The sequence below is a fragment of the Cavia porcellus genome, unplaced genomic scaffold, assembly GCF_034190915.1.
Source record: "Cavia porcellus strain 051 isolate PalLab524CR breed Dunkin Hartley unplaced genomic scaffold, mCavPor4.1 scaffold_8, whole genome shotgun sequence".
Taxonomy (NCBI): Eukaryota; Metazoa; Chordata; class Mammalia; order Rodentia; family Caviidae; genus Cavia; species Cavia porcellus.
In genome coordinates, this window is record NW_026947491.1 from 10,377,355 (window position 1) to 10,402,570 (window position 25,216).

Here is a 25,216-nt window from a genome sequence, read left to right on the forward strand (position 1 = left end):
GTCTTTCCATTTTCTGAGATCATCTTCAATTTCCTTTTTCAGTGTATTGTAATTTTCACTGTATAAGTCTTTCACTTCTTTCGTAAGAGTAATTCCTAAATATTTCATTTTTTTGCTTGCTAATGTGAATAGTCCAGTTTCTCTTATTTCCCTCTCTGTAATTTTGTTGTTCGTGTATAGGAATGCTATTGATTTCTGAGTATTGATTTTGTATCCAGCCACATTACTGAATTTATTTATTGTATCTAAGAGTATTTCAATGGAGTTTAGGGGGTCTTCTATGTAGAGTATCATGTCATCTGCAAACAATGATAATTTAACTTCTTTTTTTCCTATCTTTACCCCTTTTATTTCTCTTTCTTGCCTAATTGCTCTGGCTAGTACTTCCAGTACTATATTAAATAGGAGTGGTGATAAAGGACATCCTTGTCTTGTGCCCGATTTTAAAGTAAAGGCTTTCAATTTTTGGCCATTTAGTATGATGCTGGCTGTTGGTTTGTCATAAATGGCCTTTATTATATTGAGGTAAAGACCATTTATTCCAATTTTCTGTAAAGTTCTTATCATGAATAAGTGTTGGACCTTATCGAAGGCTTTTTCTGCATCTATAGAGATGATCATGTGATTCTTATTTTTGGCTTTATTGATATGGTGGATTACATTTATTGATTTGCGTATGTTGAACCATCCTTGCATTCCTGGGATGAATCCCACTTGGTCATGGTGTATAATCTTCTTGCTGATTTGCTGGATCCTATTTGCCAATATTTTATTGAGGATTTTTGCATCTGTGTTCATTAGGGAGATCGGTCTATAGTTCTCTTTTATAGTTGGGTCTTTCTCAGGTTTTGGTACTAGAGTAATGTTTGCTTCCAGGAATGACTTAGGAAGGATTGCTTCCCTTTCAATTTCATTGAATAGTTTGAGGAGTGTCGGCATTAGGTCTTCTTTATATTTCTTGTAGAATTCTGCAGTGAATCCATCTGGGCCTGGGCTTTTCTTGGTGGGTAAGGCCTTAATTACATTTTCAAGTTCATTAGCAGAGATTGGGTTATTCAACAGTTTTATATCCTCTTGATCTAGCTTTGGTACTTCATATGCTTCTAAGAATCTGTCTATTTCTTCTGTGTTATCAAACTTTTGAGAGTAGAGGTTTTCGAAATAGGTGTTGATGATCCTCTGTATTTCTATTGGGTCTGTAGTGATTTCTCCTTTTTCATTTCTTATTGCATGAATTTGAGCTTTTTCTTCCCTTTTTTTAATAAGGTTGGCTAGGGGCTTATCAATTTTATTTATTCTTTCAAAGAACCAACTCTTTGATTCGTTGATTCTTTGGATTGTTTTCTTAGTCTCTATTGCATTGATTTCTGCTCTGATTTTTATAATTTCCTCTCTTCTTTTGGCTTTGGGCTTGACTTGCTCTTCTTTTTCTAGCTGTTTGAGGTGTAGCATCAAGTTATTTATTTGTATTCGTTCTGTTTTCCTGATGTGGGAACTCAGTGCAATAAATTTTCCTCTCAGAACGGCTTTCATTGCATCCCACAGATTCCGGTAAGTTGTATCTGCATTTTCATTTTCTTTTAGGTATTGTTTAATTTCTTCTTTAATTTCTTCTGTGACCCACTGATTACTCAAGAGTGTGTTATTTAGTTTCCATGTGTTTGTGGAATTTTTGCAGTATCTTTTGTCATTAATTTCTAATTTCAGAGCGCTATGATCTGATAATATGCAAGGGATGATTTCAACTTTTTTGCATTTGCTTAAATATGTTCTGTGAGCTAATATATGGTCTATTTTAGAAAATGATCCATGTACTGCTGAGAAGAATGTGTATTCTGATGTTGTTGGGTGGAACATTCTGTATATGTCTATCAAACCCATTTGTTCACAGGTGTGATTCAGTTCTGTTATTTCTTTGCTCATTTTCTGTCTGGTTGATCTGTCCCTTGGTGTCAGTGGTGTATTAAGGTCTCCTGTTACAATTGTGTTACTGATAATTTGAGTTTTCATTTCTGTTAATAATTGTTTTATATAACTGGGTGCTCTGGAGTTTGGTGCATATATATTTAAGATAGTTATGTCTTCCTCTTGGAGTTTTCCCCTTACGAGTATGTAGTGACCTTCTTTGTCCTTTATGGTCATTGTTGGTTTAAAGTTCACGTTGTCTGCAAACAGAATGGCTACTCCTGCCTTTTTTTGGATTCCTGCTGCATGGAGAATTGTTTTCCATCCTTTGACTTTCAGTCTGTGAGTATCCTTCTGGGTTAGATGGGTTTCCTGTAAACAGCATATGGTTGGATTTTGTTTCTTGATCCATTCTGCTAGTCTGTTTCTTTTAATTGGTGCATTGAGACCATTTACATTAATGGTTATTACTGTTAAATGCTGGTTAATTGTAGGAATGTTATCTCTCTGCTGTTGCATCTTTATCTTTCTGTTCTGTTTAATTATTTGCTTTGCTTAGTGGTTTTTTCCTTTGTGTTTCTAAACTGTCTTTCAATATTTTTTGCAGGATTGGTTTGGTGTTCATGAAGTTCTTCAGCTGTTCTTTGTCATGGAAGTATCGTATTGCACCATCTATTTTGAATGATAGTTTTGCAGGATATATCAGTCTCGGTTGGAAATCGTTTTGCTTTAGGATCTGGAATACTTCACTCCATGCTCTTCTTGACTTTATTGTTTGTGCTGAGAAGTCTGCTGTGATTCTGATAGGTTTTCCTTTATAAGTGATCTGTCTTTTCTCTCTGACAGCTTTTAATAATCTATTCTTGTGTTGGATTTCTGGGATGGTGATTATTATATGTCTGGGTGTAGTTTTATTTTGGTTATGACTGTTTGGAGTTCTATATGCTTCACTGATCCTGATGTCAGTTTCTGATCTCATGCTTGGGAAATTTTCAGCTATTACTTCTCTAAATATCCTCCTGACATCCTTCATGTTGTCTCCCTCTCTTTCATTAATCCCTATCATTCTTATGTTATTCTTCTTTGCATCGTCCTGCAGTTGTTGAATTGTTGTTTCCTGATTCCTTGTTATTTTCAAAAGATCTTTCCTTTCCTGTTCACTAGCTGCAGTCCTGTCTTCAAGGTCTGAAATTCTATCTTCACTTTCATTAAGGCGGTTTTTACAACTTTCAGTGGAGTTTTTTATTTCCTGTATATCTCTGTGCATCTGCATTATGTATTCTGTTTGTTTCTTATATTGCTCATCTAGGGATTCTATCTTTTTGTTTAGTTCCTCCAATTTTTTATCTGTGTTTTCTTTAGATATATTTAGAATCTCTTTCATTTCTTTTATCATTTCTTCTTTTATCTGGGAGATTATTTCGAGTTTGAATTTCTTTAAAGCTTCCTGGAGTTGCTTGTCAATTTCAGTGGCTATTGTGTCCGATATATGAGGTGGATGGGATATATTTTCTTCTATATACATCGCTCCTAGGGTTTCTTGAGATGGGCTGGAGGTTTGAGGTTGTAATTTAGTCTTTCGTTTTGTCATTTTCCTATATTTCTGTGTTTCAAGTGTTATTTGAAAGCTTCCTCAGGATCTGTTGAAAATCCCCTTCTATGTTTGGAGCTACTGAGATTCTGGCACCACGCTACCCCAAGCCTTTGGGCCTACAGAACTAGTGGCTCTCCTCTGCCTGCTCAGAACTCCGCAGTTCAAGACAAGCTGGGCCTCAGGGACACTGTGCGCCCACCTGCCCCTTGGAAGCTCCACAGTTCTTCAATCGCAGCCGGGTTAGGGTACTCACCACAGGCCGTAGTGCTTCAGGAACCTGTGGACCCTCCCTGGTTGCAGAGATATCCAGAGTCCTCCAGACACGCAGAGAGGCCTGTGAGGGCACCCCAGATCTGCCCAGCTCCTCTTCTGCAGACCTATGTCCAGGCGCGGCAGCTAAACAGGCTGGGCTACGCTGATAGTGTGGGCCCGCCCATCCGTCGGCAGCTCAGCAGGTCTCCAAGTGGAGCCGGAATGGGGAGGCTGATGTGATAGCCTCAAACCCACCTCGCCCCTTTACTGCACCTGGAAGCCTGGGGGAACTCCAGCAGTCTGGGCGGAGATATCCAGAGTCCTCCAGACACGCAGAGAGGCCTGTGAGGGCACCCCAGATCTGCCCAGCTCCTCCTCTGCAGACCTATGTCCAGGCGCGGCAGCTAAACAGGCTGGGCTAGGCTGATAGTGTGGGCCCGCCCATCCGTCGGCAGCTCAGCAGGTCTCCAAGTGGGGCCAGAATGGGGAGGCTGATGTGATAGCCTCAAACCCACCTCGCCCCTTTACTGCACCTGGAAGCCTGGGGGAACTCCAGCAGTCTGCGCGGAGATATCCAGAGTCCTCCAGACACGCAGAGAGGCCTGTGAGGGTACCCCAGATCTGCCCAGCTCCTCCTCTGCAGACCTATGTCCAGGCGCGGCAGCTCGAAATCCTGTTTCACATTGATTGTTTTCTTCTGATCTGCTTTGCTCTGTTTTGTTTTTCTCTCTTGGAACCGGAGGGTTTCTTGGCTGCAATCCCACAGTCAGCCACAGAGAGGAGACAGCGGCCGCGAGAACCGAAGGGCCGTAACCCAAAACTTTCACTTTTATAGTTTCCTGCAAAAGAGTTGTCTCCCCCAGTTGCCCAGGCTGGTCTCAAGCATCAGCTTACCAAGCAGCCAGGAATGCAGGTCCATAGCACTGTGCTAACCTTCTAGTTTTGTCAGTTTGAGGACCTGCTAACAGGTCTAAAATCAGGAATATAATATGTTTCAGACCTAGAGCTGGGGTCGGTAACTTAAGTAGTGAGGAGAGGGTGTTATTTTGTAAGGTGTGGGCCATTGGATCCCTGCGTCAGCAGTTCAGCTAACGGTGTAGACACAGCACAGAGGTAACTATAAACCATACGGAGGTGGAGCATTATAGCTGTGCCCACTACAGTTATGAAACAAACACCAGGGATGGGCAGGTTATTAATAAATATTTTTGTTAATTTTCAGTTGACAGAAGCACAAGACCGAGATACAAGCTCTGTGCAACACGACGAAAAAACGGAAGAACCCTTAGACAGGTATGGCTTAACCAAATGACTTGAGCATCTCTAAAGGAAATCAGCAGCATAATATGAGACATATTGCAGTAATATAAGTACTAAATCTTCATTAGGCCAGAGGAAAATTCTAGCTTTGATAAATTTACCTGAAAGGAGTAATTTAGGGGAGCAGAAATAGTACAGTGAGGAGAGAGCATGTGCTTTCCACGTGGAGCCCTGTGTTCACTCCCAATAATGCCAAAGAAAAATCATCAACAAGCACAATGAGAAAAATCTTACCTACCAAATCATCTACTTTTTCTAACTTTTAAAATTGTGAGTAGTCTTTCAAAGGTTATGCATTTTTAACAGATCTGTGCAAATAATTATTTTGAAATCAATGTTTTAGGATTGAATTGGTGTGTTCACACCTGAAAGAAAATGTTCAAAGTCTCGAAATGGAGATTTTGAGCCAGACAAAGAAAAGGAAGAAAACAGCAGGAAAAGTTGAACATGCTCAGAAACACTTGTCAAATGACAGTTTGGTGAGTCCATTTGTTTTTAATTTCTATCGTACTTGAAAGGAGTTCTTATTTCTCTACTAGTACATAGGAATATTTTAGGCACTATGAAAAGTTTCACTGATAAAAACACTTGTTGTAATCATATTGATATCTCCTTACTAGCAGTAGTGACGTCCTCTTAACTTTATGGAAGATAAATGGTTTCATGCAATTCATGACTTTGGCAGTGATATTTTAATACAAAAGATTTTTATAGCCTAAAATCCCTATTTTACACATACCACATTTGTTTATCCATTATCCATTGAAGGATTTGAGAGTTATTGCCACACTTCTTTGGGAATAATGCTGATCTGGACATTGATATATTACTGTGTGTCGGTGTCGCTCCCGGCCGGCACACGACAAAGTCTGGCAGTGGACAACCTTTTCTTTTATTTCTCTCCGTACAGCCTGCCCTGGGACCGCTCCCAGCCAAAGCCTCCTCTGGTCCGCTCCCCGCGGCTCCTTCCGGGCTTCGCTCCAAAGCCTCTACCGGTCCGCTCTCCGCGGCTCCTTCCGGGCTTCGCTCCAAAGCCTCTACCGGTCCGCTCTCCACGGCTCCTTCCGGGCTTCGCTCCAAAGCCTCTACCGGTCCGCTCTCCGCGGCTCCTTCCGGGCTTCTACTTCCCCCCAGGGGTGGCACCAGTATATATACGGATACAGTGTCCAATCATGTTAAAGTAAGCAAGGCAAGCTGATTGGCTAACATATTATTGAGCGGGTTGTTTACGCGGTAAGCAGGAAACTAACGTGCTCGATGGGAGGGGTAATCTAACTCAGGCTTTACTCTTTACCACAGGCCGCATGATCGCTATATGCGGCGGCTCGGCAATGTGGTGGCTCCCAACATCTCCCCCTTTTTTATTTTTTATGAATGTGCGCATCGTAGCCCTTCCTGGACTGGGTGCAGAGGCTTATGCCCTATGCGTAGGCCCACCGTAGGTCCTTGGCTTAGACCCTGGTCGGCCGTGCCATGGTCTGCCAAGGCCCTGAGGCCCTCGTCCTTTTTCTAGGGCCAGGCACAAACTGGACGGAACCTGGATGCACACAAGCTTGCACTCATTTCCTCTCCGTAAAGAAATCCCCTCGGAGAGAAATTTAGACCTGGGCAGCATCTAACAGTCCAGCGGCTTACGTGCAGGATGGGGTAGGGCCTGGCTTAGGTTGAGTCGCACCGGGGGAGTACGCTCTTACCCGTCATTGACTCTCCTACCCAGCTATGTCATAATTTTTTAGAGGAGGAGTGTGGGAAGCTCACCGCCCCTAGACTCGGTCATAGGCTAGGCGAGCGAGCCATGCATATGCCTGAGGATCTTTTTGTCCATTTTGGGCTACCGCTATTTCTATTCATCTTGTTGGTTGGTCTGTGATGGATCTCCGGTAGGGCAGGTCTGATCTTCAGTCGAGGGCTTTGTCGCCCGTGTCAGTCTCTCCGGTACCCACAGTGGTTCTCGTCCCAATTCCTGCAGAAAAACACAAACCGCGCCTCGGTTCCAGCTGATTACCGGATCCGGGCCCATCCATTGTCATGCCATAGATAACCGCGCCTTTGGAGGCAGGCCTTGGCTTACTCCCCCTTTTTGTTTTTTATTTTTTATTTTTTATTTTTATCTTTTTCGTTTTTTTTTTTTTTTTTGGTACCAGGGATCGAACTGGCGATTGCCTGCTTACAAGGCAGGCGCTTATGCCCCTGAGCTAAATCCCCAGCCCCCATTTCCTCGACCGGCGTTTTTTTTTCAGCCTGCTCGGCAGAGAACTCTGTGTACCAGGCTCGCCAATGAGGGGCCCAGAAGACAGGTTCTCCAGCATGGCAATGGTGTAAGGCGCAGTCGGCCCAAAGGTTGTTTTTAAGTTCTCTAATCTGCTTTATCTCAAAAGGCTCCCATGCATTACGTCCCTGGCCCATAGCTACTTGTACAGGAAATATCCCGTAGGGGCCACTATCTATCCCAGGTGGTGGATGTACCTCATGAGACAAATGTCCCTCCTGCCAAAGCCGCCTGTAAAAATACCGACCCGCCGGCGGCGGAGCATAGGACGGCGGCCGTGATTGGGCGGAAAATGGGGGCCCGTGCATCACTTCCTGTTCTGGCGAAAGGGGAGGGAGCTCCCACGCGGCCGCCTCGAGGCGAGGGATCGCTTCCGGGAACAGCCCCCAAGGTGGGGCGGAAGGCTTCGCCTCCCTCTCGCGCCAGGGGGCGCTCAGGAGCTCTCTACTCCTCCGCAGACCAAGTCGAGCGGAGCGCAATTCGCGGCGCAACGCTGAGAAAGAACCCTGCGACTCCTTATCGAGCGGCCTATCCTCTTGGCATCTAGGCTCCTTGGTCTCATCGTTGTCTAAGCCTTCCTCATTCTCGGAGTCGGACGACTCCGAGGCCTGAGCCCCGTCTTCCTCCTTTATATCTTTGTCTCCTTTGATGGACCCTTCCCGGGAGCTTCTTGACTGTGCCTGTTTAAATGCCTCGTGTACTTTTACAAGTTTTTGAGAGCTCCCCCCGTAACTACCCTCACTCTTTAGGCACGCGTGTATCATTTCCCACAACGGACGAGCAGAGACCGAAGCTCTACCCTCCCGTTCTGCTAGGGAAAGGTCTCTGCCCAACTTTTCCCAGGAGGGTAGGTTTACATGCCCTGTAGGCAGAAACCAGGGAGCAAAGCTGTCAGTTTCTGCAAGGAAATTTTCCAGAGTCTTACGCCCCAACTTGAGGTCCTTGGACTTTAGGAGTCTCCGAAGTACCAACACCAAGGCTGTGTATCTTTACTTGGCATGTTATCTTCTGTTATTTTTACTTCTATGTTTATGTTTTACACTCTTTTATTACCTTAAGTTCTGGTGTTATGTTTCATACTCACCGCGTGAGGCCCAAGAAACCCGCCACTTACGCGTGAGCCTGAGAGGAGTCTACAAACCCTGTAGGTGCGCACCACTCAGGGCCCAGGTTTATCCTCTACTCACCTGTCTTGCAGCTCTGCGTTGGAGCGTTGTCCACTGTCATGTCTCGGGGGTGATCAGTCCCCGTGCGGGCCTCCAAATGTCGGTGTCGCTCCCGGCCGGCAGGAAGGACACACGACAAAGTCTGGCAGTGGACAACCTTTTCTTTTATTTCTCTCCGTACAGCCTGCCCTGGGACCGCTCCCAGCCGAAGCCTCCTCTGGTCCGCTCCCCGCGGCTCCTTCCGGGCTTCGCTCCAAAGCCTCTACCGGTCTGCTCTCCACGGCTCCTTCCGGGCTTCGCTCCAAAGCCTCTACCGGTCCACTCTCCGCGGCTCCTTCCGGGCTTCTACTTCCCCCCAGGGGTGGCACCAGTATATATACGGATACAGTGTCCAATCATGTTAAAGTAAGCAAGGCAAGCTGATTGGCTAACATATTATTGAGCGGGTTGTTTACGCGGTAAGCAGGAAACTAACGTGCTCGATGGGAGGGGTAATCTAACTCAGGCTTTACTCTTTACCACAGGCCGCATGATCGCTATATGCGGCGGCTCGGCAATGTGGTGGCTCCCAACAACTGTGTGTCACGAGTCTCAGCTAATATGATACAATAACTTTTAAAATTCCAGGAAATTGAATTGCTGAATCTAAGCCTTTGAATATCTGTTGCAATGAAAGCTTTTCCATGATATTTTGTAATTTATATGGTCACCAAGAATGGATAGAAGGGCACTACACAAGCATTTTCCCCAGAGACACTGTATTTCTCTTTGACTGTAAGCAAGGAAAAAGATGCCAGTAACAAAGTAGAAATGGATATTTGTCTTACTGAGGAACTAGTGGTCCTAGCATTGCAGTTTCATGATTTTTCCCCATTGATTAGTGTTTATCAGCCATTTAAACTTGTCCAGTCTAAGAGTAACGCATAAGACTGGGTGACAGTTTGTTGATGTGTAATGAAAACCATGTACCTCTTGACCAGGCAGAGCAGATTCTCCTGTGGCCCGTGTTCTCCTGTGTGGGAATTAGGACCACAAGGACACATTGTGTGCATGGAAGTGGAGATGTGAGGTGGCTCCTTCCACTGACTGATTTGTTAAAGTCACAGCAATTTGATCCATCGAGCTCCATTACACAGATGCTTGTTGCTATGTCTCCTGCCTACCTGTCCCCCAAACTCTCATGGAGCTATAGATGGGTGTTTTTCATAGGTGACTAGATCTGTAGAATATGATGTTGGGATTCAGGATATGTGATTACCAAGTTGGTCCACCGGTTGGTTTGGCATAGTTCTGGGATCAAGGATGTGATGTTAAGATTAACGGTATGAGTGCTACCTGCCCTAAAGGTGAGTACCTGGATAAGATGTAGGGACAGAAAAAAGCTTGATGCTGCTGCTGCTGCTGCTGCTCCTGCTTGTCTTCTGGTCCATGATGCCCCTCTGCAATGCCTCCCTGTTCTGGAGCCAGCCTACTATGAACTGAAACCTCTATAAACTGTGAGTTCCGAACCTTTCCTCTCTTAACTTGTGAGTCTGGTTATTTTGTCTCAACAACAAGAAAAGACTTGTTATAAGGGAGCTACAGAATTCTGCCTAGTGTTTTCTATGATGAAATGTGGAGAAACAATTTTTTCTAGAATTCAAATAAATTAGTCCTGTTGTTGTACTATACTTTTCATACACATAACATGCTGACATGTTGATAAGGTGTCATTTGTGAATTAAAATGCCAGGGGCCATCATCTTACTTTAAGTGTCATATACAAAGGTATTGAGATGTTGAAAAATTGGTAGTGGTACCATATACAACTGGAAAATATTCAAAAAAGACAATGTGGTCCATTGGAAAGCAACATTAAAAAAGAAAAACAAGGTGAATTATGATGGGTGCCATTCTAACAGTGAGGCCTCCAGCCCTAGATTAGAAGATTGCAAAATTCAGATTGAAACCCATGTGAGTCACTTTGCCATGTGTAGGACTCAGTGCAGAAGGAATCCATACCAAATAATGGCTGATGAGGTTTTGTTCTGGGAGAAGTAAACTAAAAGGAAGAAGGGAAAGTGTAAATGACCCCTGTGCCGAGACATTTTGTGTGCCCCAGGCTGGCCTTGAATTTCCTGTGCCTCTCCAAGGTGGTCTCATGGTTACAGTAACCCTGTTGACTCAGCCTTCTGAGTGACAGAATCACAGCTGTGTGATACGAAGCCCAGCTTCTGATTTAAATTTTGAGAGATCTTCTGACTAAATTATCAAGACTGCACTTGACCTGAGGAAACTTTTACCTCAGCTTTCCTGCAATATTAAACTTTATCAAAACAGAAAACACAATAATACCTAAGAGGAAAGATTTTATAGAGCTCCCACTGCTGGTGACTGGTGGAGTTGGAACTCTGGCCCAGGCATGCTGGTGTCTGTCTAGATACTGTTTCTCCAACAGTTCCTGGAGACATCTAGATGTTACTGCAGTGTCATTTCTGTATTATTATCATTGGCATTGCTCTTAGTCATATAAGCATTATTCATATCATAGTTGATAAATAGTACTTGGAATCCATAAAGTAGGATGTAATGCGTGGAATGTAAAAATACAACTAAAAGGACAGCACAAGTAAAGGGACTTCCTCTTTCTCTCCATTTTACCAAAACTTTCACTTTTATAGTTTCCTGCAAAAGAGTTGTCTCCCCCAGTTGCCCAGGCTGGTCTCAAGCATCAGCTTACCAAGCAGCCAGGAATGCAGGTCCATAGCACTGTGCTAACCTTCTAGTTTTGTCAGTTTGAGGACCTGCTAACAGGTCTAAAATCAGGAATATAATATGTTTCAGACCTAGAGCTGGGGTCGGTAACTTAAGTAGTGGGGAGAGGGTGTTATTTTGTAAGGTGTGGGCCATTGGATCCCTGCGTCAGCAGTTCAGCTAACGGTGTAGACACAGCACAGAGGTAACTATAAACCATACGGAGGTGGAGCATTATAGCTGTGCCCACTACAGTTATGAAACAAACACCAGGGATGGGCAGGTTATTAATAAACATTTTTGTTAATTTTCAGTTGACAGAAGCACAAGACCGAGGTACAAGCTCTGTGCAACACGACAAAAAAACGGAAGAACCCTTAGACAGGTATGGCTTAACCAAATGACTTGAGCATCTCTAAAGGAAATCAGCAGCATAATATGAGACATATTGCAGTTATATAAGTACTAAATCTTCATTAGGCCAGGGGAAAATTCTAGCTTTGATAAATGTACCTGAAAGGAGTAATTTAGGGGAGCAGAAATAGTACAGTGAGGAGAGAGCATGTGCTTTCCACGTGGAGCCCTGTGTTCACTCCCAATAATGCCAAAGAAAAAGTGTCAACAAGCACAATGAGAAAAATCTTACCTACCAAATCATCTACTTTTTCTAACTTTTAAAGTTGTGTGGAGTCTTTCAAAGATTATGTGACTTTTTAAACAGATCTGTGCAAACACTCACATTGGAGAATTTGCGCCTGAAAAAGGAAAATCAAAAGCTAAGGGGTAAACTTGAACGAGCTCAGAAACACTTGTTGAGCAATAGATTGGTAAGTGCAATTCTTTTTAATTTCTATTGTTCTAGAAAGCAGTTCCTCCTCTGCTAGTATGTAGGAATATTTTAGGCACTATGAAAATCTTACTGATAAAAACACTTGTTGTAATCGTATTGATACCTCCTCCTTACTAGCAGTAGTGAAGTCCTCTTAACTTTATGGAAGATAAATGGTTTCATGCATTTCATGACTTTGGTAGTGATATTTTAATACAAAAGATTTTTATAGCCTAAAATCCCTATTTTACACATACCACATTTGTTTATCCATTATCCATTGAAGGATTTGAGAGTTATCCCCACACTTCTTTGGGAATAATGCTGATCTGGACATTGATATATTACTGTGTGTCATGAGTCTCAGCTAATATGATGCAATAACTTTTAAAATTCCAGGAAATTCAATTGCTGAATCTAAGATTTTGAATATCTTTTTGTAATGAAAGCTTTTCCATGATATTTTGTAATTTATATTGTCACCAAGAATGGATACTAGGGCGCTACACAAACATTTTCCCCAGAGACACTGTATTTCTCTTTGACTGTAAGCAAGGAAAAAGATGCCAGTAACAAAGTAGAAATGGATATTTGTCTTACTGAGGAACTAGTGGTCCTAGCATTGCAGTTTCATGATTTTTCCCCATTGATTAGTGTTTATCAGCCATTTAAACTTGTCCAGTCTAAGAGTAACGCATAAGACTGGGTGACAGTTTGTTGATGTGTAATGAAAACCATGTACCTCTTGACCAGGCAGAGCAGATTCTTCTGTGGCCCGTGTTCTCCTGTGTGGGAATTAGGACCACAAGGACACATTGTGTGCATGGAAGTGGAGATGTGAGGTGGCTCCTTCCATTGACTGATTTCTTAAAGTCACAGCAATTTGATCCATCGAGCTCCATTACACAGATGCTCGCTGCTATGTCTCCTGCCTACCTGTCCCCCAAACCCTCATGGAGTATAGATGAGGTTTTTTCATAGGTAGCTAGATCTCTAGAATATGATGTTGGGATTCTGGATATGTGATTACCATGTTGGTCCACCGGTTGGTTTGGCATAGTTCTGGGATCAAGGGTGTGATGTTAAGATTAAGGGTGTGAGTGCTACCTGCCCTAAAGGTGAGTACCTGGATAAGATGTAGGGACAGAAAAAAGCTTGATGCTGCTGCTGCTGCTGCTGCTGCTGCTGCTGCTCATGCTTGTCTTCTGGTCCATGATGCCCCTCTGCAATGCCTCCCTGTTCTGGAGCCAGCCTACTATGAACTGAAACCTCCCTAAACTGTGAGTTCTGAACCTTTCCTCTCTTAACTTGTGGGTCTGGTTATTTTGTCTCAACAACAAGAAAAGACTTGTTATAAGGGAGCTACACAATTCTGGCTAGTGTTTTCTCTGATGAAATATAGAGAAATAATTTTTTCTAGAATTCAAATAAATTAGTCCTGTTGTTGTACTATACTTTTCATACACATAACATGCTGACATGTTGATAAGGTGTCATTTGTGAATTAAAATGCCAGGGGCCATCATCTTACTTTAAGTGTCATATACAAAGGTATTGAGATGTTGAAAAATTGGTAGTGGTACCATATAACTGGAAAATATTTAAAAAAGCAATGTGAACCCATAGGAAAGCAACAGTATAAAAGAAATACAGGGTGACTTATGCTGGGTGGCATTCTAACAGTGAGGCCATCAGCCCCATGTTAGAAGATCACAAAATTCAGATTGAAACCCATGTGACTCACTATGCAATGTGTAGGACTCAGTGCAGAAGGAATCCATACTAAATAATGGATGATGAAGTTTTGTCTTGGGAGAAGTAAACTAAAAGGAAGAAGGGAAAGTGTAAATGACCCCTGTCTAGAGGCTGCATCTGGAAATGGGGATTAGGTTATCAGACTCAAAGGCTTGGATTTAGGATCTGAGGGAATCTGAACTGTAGTGGACATAAGACTTAAGCAACTGCCTTTAGGAGCACAGTGGAGCTCGGAGTGGAGAGAAGTGGAGAGAAGTCACTGTGAGCAGAAGCTCTGAGCAGTGGGAAGGATGAGAACTCCGGAAACAAGTGTCTTTGGTGACTTTCACATTACTTTATTGGAAATACAGGATGAAAATCAGATTTTAATGTCCTCCAGTGATGAAAAATTAGATTTGTACATGAGACTATGTATCAGAAATGTAAGAGTCCTTTGGAGGGCAAGAAACAAGATGATAGAAAAGCCATAAGAACCATGTAGAAGTGAGGCTTCTTCGCATTACAAAAAAGAGAAACTGAAGAGAAAATTGTTTAATAGCAGAAAAAATAATTCTGGGCTGGGCACATAGCTCAGTGGCACAGTGCCTGTCTAGCCAGCAAGGGATTCAGGTTTTGGTTCCTGGGTACAAAACAAAATTCCTGAGAGGATGCTTAGAGAGAATAAATATCTATCTCATTCCAAAGTCGAGTGAGGTTCAAAACTGGGATGAAATCGAGGTTTCCAGAATTTGTCTTGATAAAATATGTTTTAAATAACCCTGGAATATGTTGAGCTATTGAGGGAAAGACCTCTAGAATATCTTTAGAAAGTGAAATGGAAATACAGTCCTTTTCATATATTTTTCATCAATGCTTATGTGTAAAACTTTCTTTTTTAACAAAGTTTGGCAGCACACACTTCAGAAACCGTCATGATGAAAACAAAATGATGAAAGCACAAGTTAACTTGAGCTGTGTTCAGAGAAGCTGCTGTTTTCAAGTCTGTTCTTACTGGCGTCCGTTTTATACTTTGCGTTTGCACATTCATGAGCACATGTGAAGTAATATTGTTAAGGAATGAATCTTTAGAGTTTTAGAAATTAATTATAAATTCATTTTCAAAGTCTGAAGATGAGAAAGAACAGTTCTTCAAATTCACTGAGCTGTTCAAAAGTGCAATGTCTGAGGTGGAGCAATTAAAGAAGGAAAAGCACGACCTGGAATGTGCTTTGGATGAAATACAAAAGAAAAATCGTGAACCTGAATCAGAACTAGCAGGGTAAGATTTTCATAATGTCAAACCTTACCAACCAGTCATGAATGGTTTCACTGACTTTACTAAACTAATTGTGAATCTATTATTTGCATTTTAATTAATACACAAATTATTATATTTTAAAATTTACCTTAGTGACCCACAGCATAATCTGTTTTGTGAATGCCATATGTTATTTACTCTGGTGGTTTCAAACACATGACAGTGCTTGGAAATAATATGAAGTTCCCTCTTTTTATCTACTTGAATTTTTATTTGAGGGTTTTTTTTCTCTGTTACCTTCTTTTGGTAATATCCTTCCAGCTAGCATTAAAATATATTTTTGTGTTTAACAGCCTATGTCATTCTTTAATAACACTAATATTAATCTTGATTTGTCTCATATTTTCTGTGTACCTCTTTCTCCGTTAGCTATAAAATCTGTCAACAACTACATTTGTCATCCATGAGTAATCCCATGTGTGCATGCAGTATATGTGGTACTAAGCTTCTGTCCACTTATCGTGTGTGTGCCTTCATTCAAGATTATATATTATACAAATAAATATGTGTGTGTATGTGTGTGTGTGTGTGTGTGTGTGTGTGTGTGTGTGTGTGTGTGTAAATACTATACAATCGCCCCTTGATGTATTCACAGTATTGGTCCCAGGACCTCTTTAGATATCAAACTCCTTGGATACTCATGTCTCTTTTACATAATTGCATAGCATTTGCATATACTCTACTGAATCCTCCTATGTTTTAAGTCATTGATAGATTATTAACACTTAATAGAAGGTAAATGTTATGTGAGTCCTTGCTGCGTCATTCAAGGAGTAATGACAAAAAAATTAGTATGTGTTGAGTACAGATGCAGTTCTTTTCCTGAGTATTTTCAGTCTACTGTTGATTGAATCCCTGAAAACAGAACCTGCAGGATAGAAAGGGGTGATTGTAAAGTCTCTTGCACACAAAAATATGTATGCCTTGCGGATGCAAATGATTCTACAAGGAAAAAGAATAAAATGGTTTAAAAATGAAAAGTGTTTTCCAGTGTCTTGAAGCCCCCATGATGGCTGGTTACCATTGGTTAATGGAGAGCTTGAGGTTGTTATGATTCAAGCCAATATTTGCATCTCCTTAACTGTTTGTCTTTCCAATTTTGTACCTCCTGCATTTTGTCAGCATGGTAGTACCAAAGACTGAAATTTGTTCCTAAAACACACTTTCAGACTACCTATTATTCCTCTGTTGATTTCCTTTCTCCTAAACTGCTTTTTTTCCTCTTCAACTCAGATTTCAAAGATGATGTTTCTTGTCTTTTTCTGTTTCCAATAATCTCAATATTTTCTTTTCTTCTCTTTGCTTTGCTTTACTTTTGTTCTTTGTTTGAGACTGAACCTATATATTTGCACATGCTGGACACATACTCTACCATTGAGCTGCACCTCCAGCCCACCTTCAGAGTTTTGTGTGCTCTTTCTTTTCTTGTTCACCATGGTTAACAGATACCTAATTATGTTTTTAAAATCTTTAACATTCAAATACATGTAAGTATATTTTTCTTCATTTTGGTTTCTGATCTCTGGGCTTTAGCTAAGATGAATAAGTTAGTGTATTATGTTAACACACCAAAGAGGATAGTAATTATATGAATCTTGTGCATGGTTACAGTATTAGCTCTTTACTGTCACATATACAGCATAAACTTTTACTGCATATTATTTATCTAAGATTATATTTCTGTCAATGCTTTCAAATACTGTTAGGTTGAAACAAATGAAAGAATTGTTTTCATGTTAGAATATAATATCTGTTTCAAGAGGTAAAACTTCAAATTTCACTCTGTACATTCTTGCAGATGTAAGAAACTTGTTAAAATAAAAGAAACAAAGTTAGATGAGCACAGAAGTGGAGACTTTTGTTTCCATGGAGATACAAATTCCAGTGCACTTGAATATTCCAAATACCAGGCTAATCTACAAGCTAATTTCTTAGTAGTTTTGGGAACAATAACTACTTAGTTTGGGGAACTATACATCATTGTATTTTAGTCAGCGAGGGGAAGGATATTTTTTACTTTTATTTGATAAAATCACTCCTTTTCAATTCAAAGGGTATCTTGTTGTTTTAAGCCCTGGCTAATGATACAAAGCCAACATATAGACCATCACATAACCTCAAATCACGTGTATGAAATGAATTTTGGGATGTTGCTTGCATCTTTATTAAAATACTGTTTACGTAGGTTGAAATTCAGTCATTTAAAATGTGCAATTTGGTTACATTCAGTATATTCAGAGTCATCACCCCAATTTCAGGAAATTCTTTCATTCTAAAGAAAATTCAGACCTTTCAACCATTGCCTACCTCTTTCCTGGCTCACTGTTAAAGAACCAGTGATATACTTTGTAGATTGTGTTCTTCTGGACATTTTGTATCAAAATACTCAATATGTGTCCTGTCTTCTTTTGGGACTGCCTTCTTTCACTTAGCAGGTTCTCAAGATTCATTCATGTTGTAGTTCTGTACTTTATTTCCTCTTCTAAGTAATGTCCTCTTGTGTGTATTTTTAATTCATCAAGCAGTTGATGGACTTGCAGTAGTTTCCATTTCAACAGTTATTCATACTGCTGTGCAAATACATGTACAGCATTTTGTGTGTGCCTGCTTTCATTTCTCTTGGCTTCTGTGTGGAGTCATGTGGTAACTCTCTGTGCTTAACCTTTGGAGAAACTAGCAGTGCCGGTCCATTTTCCAAACTTATTGCACCATTTCACCTTCTTCCAGCATTGTATGAGAGTTACAGCATCTCTGTATCCTTGCCAAGAGTTTTTATTCTTTTTGGTTGAAAGGTTCCATGCAAATGAAGTGAAATCTGATTGTGACTTTCCCTTGCATTTGCATTTTACTTTTATAATGCAACTTCCCTATTGGTGAGTAAGGGTGTGGTGTTGGGCATATGTGTTTTCACAAGCCAATTGACATTTGTGTATCTTCATTGGACAAATGTATACTTAAGTTCATCCTGCATTTTCAGTTTGAGTTACCTTTTTCCTTTTCCTTTTTTTTGAGACAGGGTCTTACTGTGTAGCTCAGGCTTTCCTTGAACTCCTGAAAACATCTGGCCTCAGCCTTTGGAGGGATTCCAGGTGTATGCCACCATGCTCAGCTTTGGGTTATCTTTTCTGCTTTTTAATTGTGAGTCCTTTATATATCCAAAACATAAATCCTTTATCAGATACATGATTGTCAGATATTTTCTGTCACACTGTGGCTTACTGCTTCACTTTCTAGTCCTGTTGGATCCTGTAAGTGTCAGTTGTTGTGGTAGGACTACTTTGTCTTTACTCCTATGGAGATATTTTTCTTCCTGTAGGACACTGGCCAGTTCATGTCTTGCTGACTCCATGACATGAAGGGAAGTCAGGCTGACAAAGCAGAGCCCATTGCTGTCCTTTTCTCCATGCAAACTTTTCATCTTCCATCCAGAGCATCCTTCGTATCTCCCATTCCTCCATCTTGGCAGAGCATCTGCTAACTCAGAATGCTATTCACTGCATGTTTCATTAAGTCTTTGTGATTCAGTTATGTCTAGATTGTTATCAACTAGGAGGGGGGAAATGGAGCTAGAAGGGGATAGCCTTTTTCTTTAGAAATTGAGCCAACTGTCACCTTACAGTTCACAGTCCCATCCTATTTTGCCCTGGTATTGGCTGATGTGTATCACACTGATTTTATGGGGGCACAGATTCTACATGCATACACATATCTCCTTTCCCATAAGCTGTTACATGATTTAGATTGTGAATAGCAGCCATGAGAAACTTCCTGCCCTATTAAAGGATATCAAATTCAATGCAAGATAGGAATTCATGAGTTGCCTCAAAAATACTTGATATTATCTAGTACACAAACTGCTATTTCTGTCCTGTTTCAGGCAAATACAGCTCAAGAGACCTGCTGTATTTATCCTAGCCTGGTCCTTGCCCACATAATTTCTCTCAGAAACAACTGTCTACACTTGAGAATGCAAAACTGAGTTCTAGACACAAGTCATAAGGCTCCAACCACAGGATTTTTCATTTCCATCTAAACCATCCTTCTCAGAGTCCACATTATCAATTATACTCACCATGTACCTATCCTCATCTATAGTCCAAGTTAATATTTTAGCTTGTATTAAACCTGGATCTGAGAAACTGAAAGCTGACAAGTTTGAAAAGCATCTCATCTGTTTGCCAAAATGGAGCCCATTCTCCTCCATTTTTTCCAGACCAGCTATACATTTAAAGTAGTTACTTTCTGGTTCTGGGAATGATGTGTTCCCTTTTGCAGAAGTGGAGAAGTTACAGGGTTAGCCAGACTTGGCTTTGTAGGGTGATTATCCAACAGCTCCTAAGCCCAGTTTCTCTAAAGAGGTCTGCGTGTGTATTGCAAAACAATGTCAATACATGTGCCTATGTCTCATCCATAGCAATGAGACAGTAATATCAGCACCTCCCTTTTGTACTTGTGTCTGCCCTTGTGCTTTGTCATTAACCTTGGATCTACCCTCTTTCAGCCAGATACTGGGGGTTAGAGAAGGCAGATCAAAGCAATTTCAGAAATGTCAATGTAAGCTCAAGTCTCAGAATCATGCTAAAGAAATGAGGATTTTAACTACATTATCATATTTAAGATATGAAAAGTTAATGCTTGAGAGGGAATTAGTGAATCTTCACTTGTTCACAGGGTGGTTACAACATGTCAGGTGTAACCATGAACTTGGTTTTATACTGGAATGCTATGGTTTAAAGAAATGTGCCTGCTTATTAAGTGGACAGAGTGCAATGTGATGCTTATTGTCAGTTTGTGTAAATAACATCCATGTAAATTGACTCAGCATAATTCTGGGTGTGGAAGGTTTAACATAGGGAGGAGCACCACAAGGATTTTATAAAAAAGGAAATGAAGCTAAGGATTGGTGTGTTTTCCATCTGGGGAGTTCCAGTCTTTTTCATATTGGATATCATATCTCCTGGCATTCAGTGCACTCCTCAGCCTCCAGCATTGACCTATCAGTCTCCTGACATGGACTCACATGGGGCAGTACATTGAGCTGTGTCTGTTTGGCTGGATCTTTCAGATCCCCAATATGCAGACAGCCCTTTTATATTCTCCCACACTTGGCTCTGGGCAGGCATTGGAAGTCAACCTTGTAAGTTTTATAGATTTGTTTACCTCATAGTACATTTCTTTCTCTAGGAAATACTGACAGCTACAAGGAGATAGGATCATCTCCCCAACCATAGGGGAAACAAGAGAGAGAACTGAGCAGATAAGCAGATGCTGTATTTCCCCCTGCAGCCTGGTGAATTGAGACTCAGATACCTCTGTCACAAAGGGAACATTTCCAATGCCTCTGGCTTCTGTTCAGCAGCATGCACATCAAATGCAGCATCTCTACCTAAAGCACTGTGAAAAGCCATTAAAATTCTCCCTGGACTGGCAGTGAGTCTCCTTGCTTATGATCTGTGTTCCACATTCTGCGCTGAGAACTCTTATTACTGGACTTCTATCCTGGCTTCCAGCCTTCTGTGTTTTCCTGTCACTCCCTCACCTGTACCTACTGCTTTCTGCCAAATAGGGTGATCAGGGACATCTCTGAGATGCTGTCCCAGGACTTTGGTCTGGATCTTACTGCTGAACAAGCTTACTCTCCTGACTCTGGGAAGCTGTGTCAGAGAGGACCATCATAATTGAGCTTGAGATCCGTGTTCTCTACTATGCACTGATCTGGCCTCTTTCCCTCCAGCAGGTCCAAGAATGGTTACAGGAGAAGTTTGAGCAGGTCAGGGATTAGCTAAGGATTCAGGGAGCCATGCATGGCTCAGGAGGCCCCCAAACCCTTTCCTGCAGTGGGTATCACTAGCTATCTGTGCCCTCCCAGGAACCACATTAAGGAGCTCACCTCCAAGTGTGTTAGGTTCATATAACACATTAAACTGTCATTAGGTCTTTTGCCTTACTAGACTCCCTAGAGCCCAGAGTAGCCATTCATGGCAATTTGAAACACAAAGTGGTGGGGCTACCACAGATGTCCTTGGGTCTCACATTCCAGGTGTATGCTAGAAATGCCTGGATAACTGTGCCAAAGGCCATACTTAAACATTAGTCATGGTCTCCTGTCCCATCTTCCTGGGATTCAGACAAACATACGGAGCAAGAATCTCTAGACTTACACAGGGTGCAGGTCCATAAGTCATGTGGGAGGTGTTTGCCAAGACTGTCTCATTCACCAAGTTTAGATGTCAATAACTGAGTAGCCAAGCCAGAACCACTGGCAAGATGGCTAACCAGTATCTGACTGACACTGTGTGGAGCCTGAGATAAATGAGAAAATTCCTATTCGAGTAGCCAGAGGTACACACAGCATGAGTGCCAGCTCTTGGCCCTGGCTCCAGACTTCATAGTGGAGCATTTCTATGAGTCACCTTCCACATATAACCATATGTCAGGCCATTCCTATACCCAGTAGAGGTGAGCCCCTTTTTCATACTTCTTAAAAATATAACAGGAGGCATGAGTAAAACTCCACAGGAAAGAAATTGGGAATCCCCATGAGAGTAACCAGAAGGCAGATGGACCATAGCCCTCCTAATGTATGAACAGGAAACTAGGCCATATTTTACAGAGCCGTATCACTGTGCCTACACACTAGAAATCCATGCAGTGATGGTTAAAACCCTGGGGACTGGACACAAATGCCCCATTTCACCCTGATGCTGCAAGACTGAATAGATGACTTCACCTTTATCCAGGTGAAGATAGGTAAAAGCCACACCACTGCGTTGTGTCAGGTCTAGAAGGGCAACATTAGGGGTAGCCATGAGTAAGTTTTCTTAATCAGAATGAGTCTGTCACCAAAGCTAGTGTGCCACCACCAGCAAAATGACAACCAAGGAGAATGAGCTTTCTGCAGACAGACTGCCTCTGGTGCTATGACTTCTTCTGTGTCACCTGTTACCACCTTCAGCTTCATGTTTCCCAAGGATTTCTTAGGTCCCAACCAAGTCTAGGTGTGTTCAGAAGCTAAAAATCATGCAGAGGTTGCAATTTAGTCAGTCACCAAACAGTATCTTCTTTTTATAGACACCGACCACGCACAACTTATGAGGAACAACAGGGAAAGTCATGGGTTCTAAGTAGTATTATGCTCCAAAGTCACAGTCACTATACATCACGCTCCCAATGTGTGAGCCTGATGGGACACACTGAAGCCTGAGAAATCATTGCTAGGGAGGCCTGACTCCAGAAGGCTACACCTTGGTCAGACCACAGTCTCCTCAACCTGCCTCCTCTCATTTTCACAGGCATTGATCCCTAACACACTTAAGATCTTATCACCTATCACAAAGCTTGACCTTGTTATTGAGCATCTCACAGAGGATCAAGTGTTCCAGCAGCATGGAGAGGCTTCCTATGCAAGCCCCTCATTGCAACAGGTTTACCTGACTGTCACCTGTGCAGAGAATAAGTATGCAGTTCACTGTTAGCTCCTGCAGGTCCTACACAAAAGTCATGGAGACCCAGAATGTGGGTGCTGATCAGAGGCCCAGGCTCATTTCCAATAGCCTCTCAGGAGCCACCACCAAAGAGGAATCTGTCCCTTCTGATGTGGTATGGGACCTGGCACACATAAAATGGTAACCCAACTCTGACTGGCCATAGCTACATAGTCTTAGGTTTAGAAGACAGATGCCTTTGTCAAGAAACCCTAAAAGCTATCAAAAGAAATACTCTGCAGGGTTATTTCCCTTTATCCAGCTTCTATGGAGAGTAGTATTTTAATACATTTATTTCTACAACTGCTTTGCTTTCTTTGGGTAAATCCTACTCCACAGGATTTCATGCTGTCAAAGGTTGAGGCATATTTAGATATATGTGCATACTCAGTTCTAAATTGGCTCATATTTGACTTCCTTAGAAATCATGTGGGTTTCCACACTGATTAATGAGTACATTCATGAATACTCAAAAAGAACTGGGAAATGGTGCCCTGTGGCCTCAATATACACCTCAGAGCTGTCACTTCTCCTGAGCTTGGTTCCCTCAACATTAGTAAAATTTGTTTGAAGGATGAAAGGATTTCTTCTGCATAGTTGAGCAGCTCATATGATCTACTGATGACTTCATTGTTGAGTCTCACAAAGTGAGGGCATTAGGTGGTTTGTCTCATGGAGGTTCTAGTGCACCTGTGTCCATAGGACTGTGATGTGTCCATCCAACTGCCTCATGAAAGAGGACTCTTTTCAGATTAGAATGCTATGAGGGAAAGGTCACTAAGCAGGCCGCATGTTCTTGAAAGTCAAGCTAAAGAAACTGAGTCTATTGCCAGCCCAAATGTTTACTGTATAACCCAGTACAGAAAATCCAGGCCTTTTTATTAAGATTTGACTCAGTTCAATACAATAACTCTTTATGGAGCAGATGGACATTAAAATCTGACTCACAAAGACATAGAATGGCATCTGCATAGGGCAGATTTTAACACAATCAGCACCCTGGCTGATGTCCCAGCACTGGTTCCTTTGTGAAACATCTTCTCTTTGCATTCTCTTGTCTCTATCTTGGAGTCACAAATCAAATAAAAACGTGGAACATGAGAGAATTGGAAATCTTTCAATGACCCACAACTTTTTTAGTTGTCTATTTTCCCTCACTTCTAGTCAACTCTGAACCACTTGCAAATAGAGATGAAGAGCTCAAACTTTAAACTTCTCTAACACATTGACTTCTGCAGTGATACTCCTGAGATACAGTTTTGAAAATTTGTGTATCTACAATAGTCCAAAGTGACTGAGAGCATTCATCACTGGAAAGTGATCAGAGGTTCTTTCTAAGCTACACTCATTTCAGCATTTTGGCTATGCCATGTCAGACACCTCAATGCCACTGTTTTAAATGCTGACCACTCTGGTTTCTGCAGTGGTTGAAGCAGTAGATCCACAGTCTCTGCTGTTAGAGTTTAATATGCAGAATGCTGGTTCCTAGCTTCTTGATGTCCTTTAAGTAATGGGTCATGCCAGCCAAGAGTCAAAAACAGTGAAGAGAATGTGGAGGTTAAGGAAGCCATGTGCCACTCCCGATTCTTCCATGTATGCAATGTGATATTTGTTTGGATACTAACGCTGGAGCTATGATTCTGCTACAGTCCACAGGCTTCTTCCATATTAGCATATTCCAATGGAAGTAACAACTTAGAAGGATCTCAGATGAATCCAGAGCACCTCATGCATCAGGTCATAATGGAAGAGTTATTACTTCTAAGATTCCCCAGGCTTTATAATGAGAATGTGAATGGATGGATTTGGCAGTGGCTCCAGGATGCCATTAAGTGAACTACACATGTGTACAGTTTTTTCATCTCAGCAATAGTAAAGTGAGTCAGTCTAAATTCATCCTGTCTAGCAAAATCCCATTGCAACCCACCATGGGAAGAAGCAGTACCAGCATGGAGCCAAGATTTACTTGGGCCTGAGGAAGTTTGTCCTGAAGAGTACAGATGTGCAGCCTGATGACATCATCTACTCAGCTTCATCAAGTACTGGGTAAAGGGACACAGTGGATAGGAACTCAATAGTTTTGTCATCAATTTAGACTTTAAATTCATTGCACCATTGACACAGACTGCAGCTCCAGAGGTTCTTTTTCTGAGACCCATCAATTTACTGAGTTGGGCTGAACCTATTTAGTATACTGAATGTTGCTTCTGCTCCATACCTACAGGAAGCTTGATAAAAGCACCAAGAACCAACAAGCTGGTATAAGCTGCAACAAGGTGATTTCACTGACTGTACAGATGCAGCAGAAACTTCAGAGCATCATGACAATGTGCAGTTAACTCCTGGTATCTGAGGAGTTATTTTATAGAGAAGTTCTGAGTCAAGGTGGCAGACACTCATACTGTAGCACTCCTGAACATACATGCATGCAAGAATGATTTTGTTTATTTAAAGACAAAAATAGGACACCATCAAAACAGGTTAGTAGAAGAGTTACAATAACACATTGTGTATTGTTGTCTTTATAGTAGTTATTCAGTGTATAATATATAGGCATGATATCTTTTGCAGACTATATTAGCATAAATGTTTTCAAATAGCAAATATTGAGC

The 25,216-nt window shown here is 41.6% G+C and overlaps 1 protein-coding gene across 15 annotated transcripts in view; it reads left to right on the plus strand.

Annotated features, from left to right (window-relative positions):
• LOC101787092 (ankyrin repeat domain-containing protein 26-like) overlaps positions 1 to 25,216 on the plus strand; it is a 151,998-nt gene that overhangs the window by 61,368 nt on the left and 65,414 nt on the right. For 5 of the 15 annotated variants that reach the window (XM_063254345.1, XM_063254341.1, XM_063254343.1 and 2 more), the window contains exons 18-24: positions 4,974 to 5,044; positions 5,415 to 5,550; positions 5,982 to 6,251; positions 8,690 to 8,911; positions 11,554 to 11,624; positions 11,961 to 12,066; positions 14,927 to 15,081. In XM_063254345.1, the coding sequence (XP_063110415.1) occupies positions 4,974 to 5,044; positions 5,415 to 5,550; positions 5,982 to 6,251; positions 8,690 to 8,911; positions 11,554 to 11,624; positions 11,961 to 12,066; positions 14,927 to 15,081 (1,031 nt within the window). Of the gene's footprint in view, positions 1 to 4,973; positions 5,045 to 5,414; positions 5,551 to 5,981; positions 6,252 to 8,689; positions 8,912 to 11,553; positions 11,625 to 11,960; positions 12,067 to 13,186; positions 13,898 to 14,706; positions 14,885 to 14,926; positions 15,082 to 20,304; positions 20,551 to 24,828; positions 25,085 to 25,216 lie in introns of those variants that run through there. The other 10 variants (XM_063254337.1, XM_063254338.1, XM_063254339.1 and 7 more) reach the window with 7 other exon arrangements.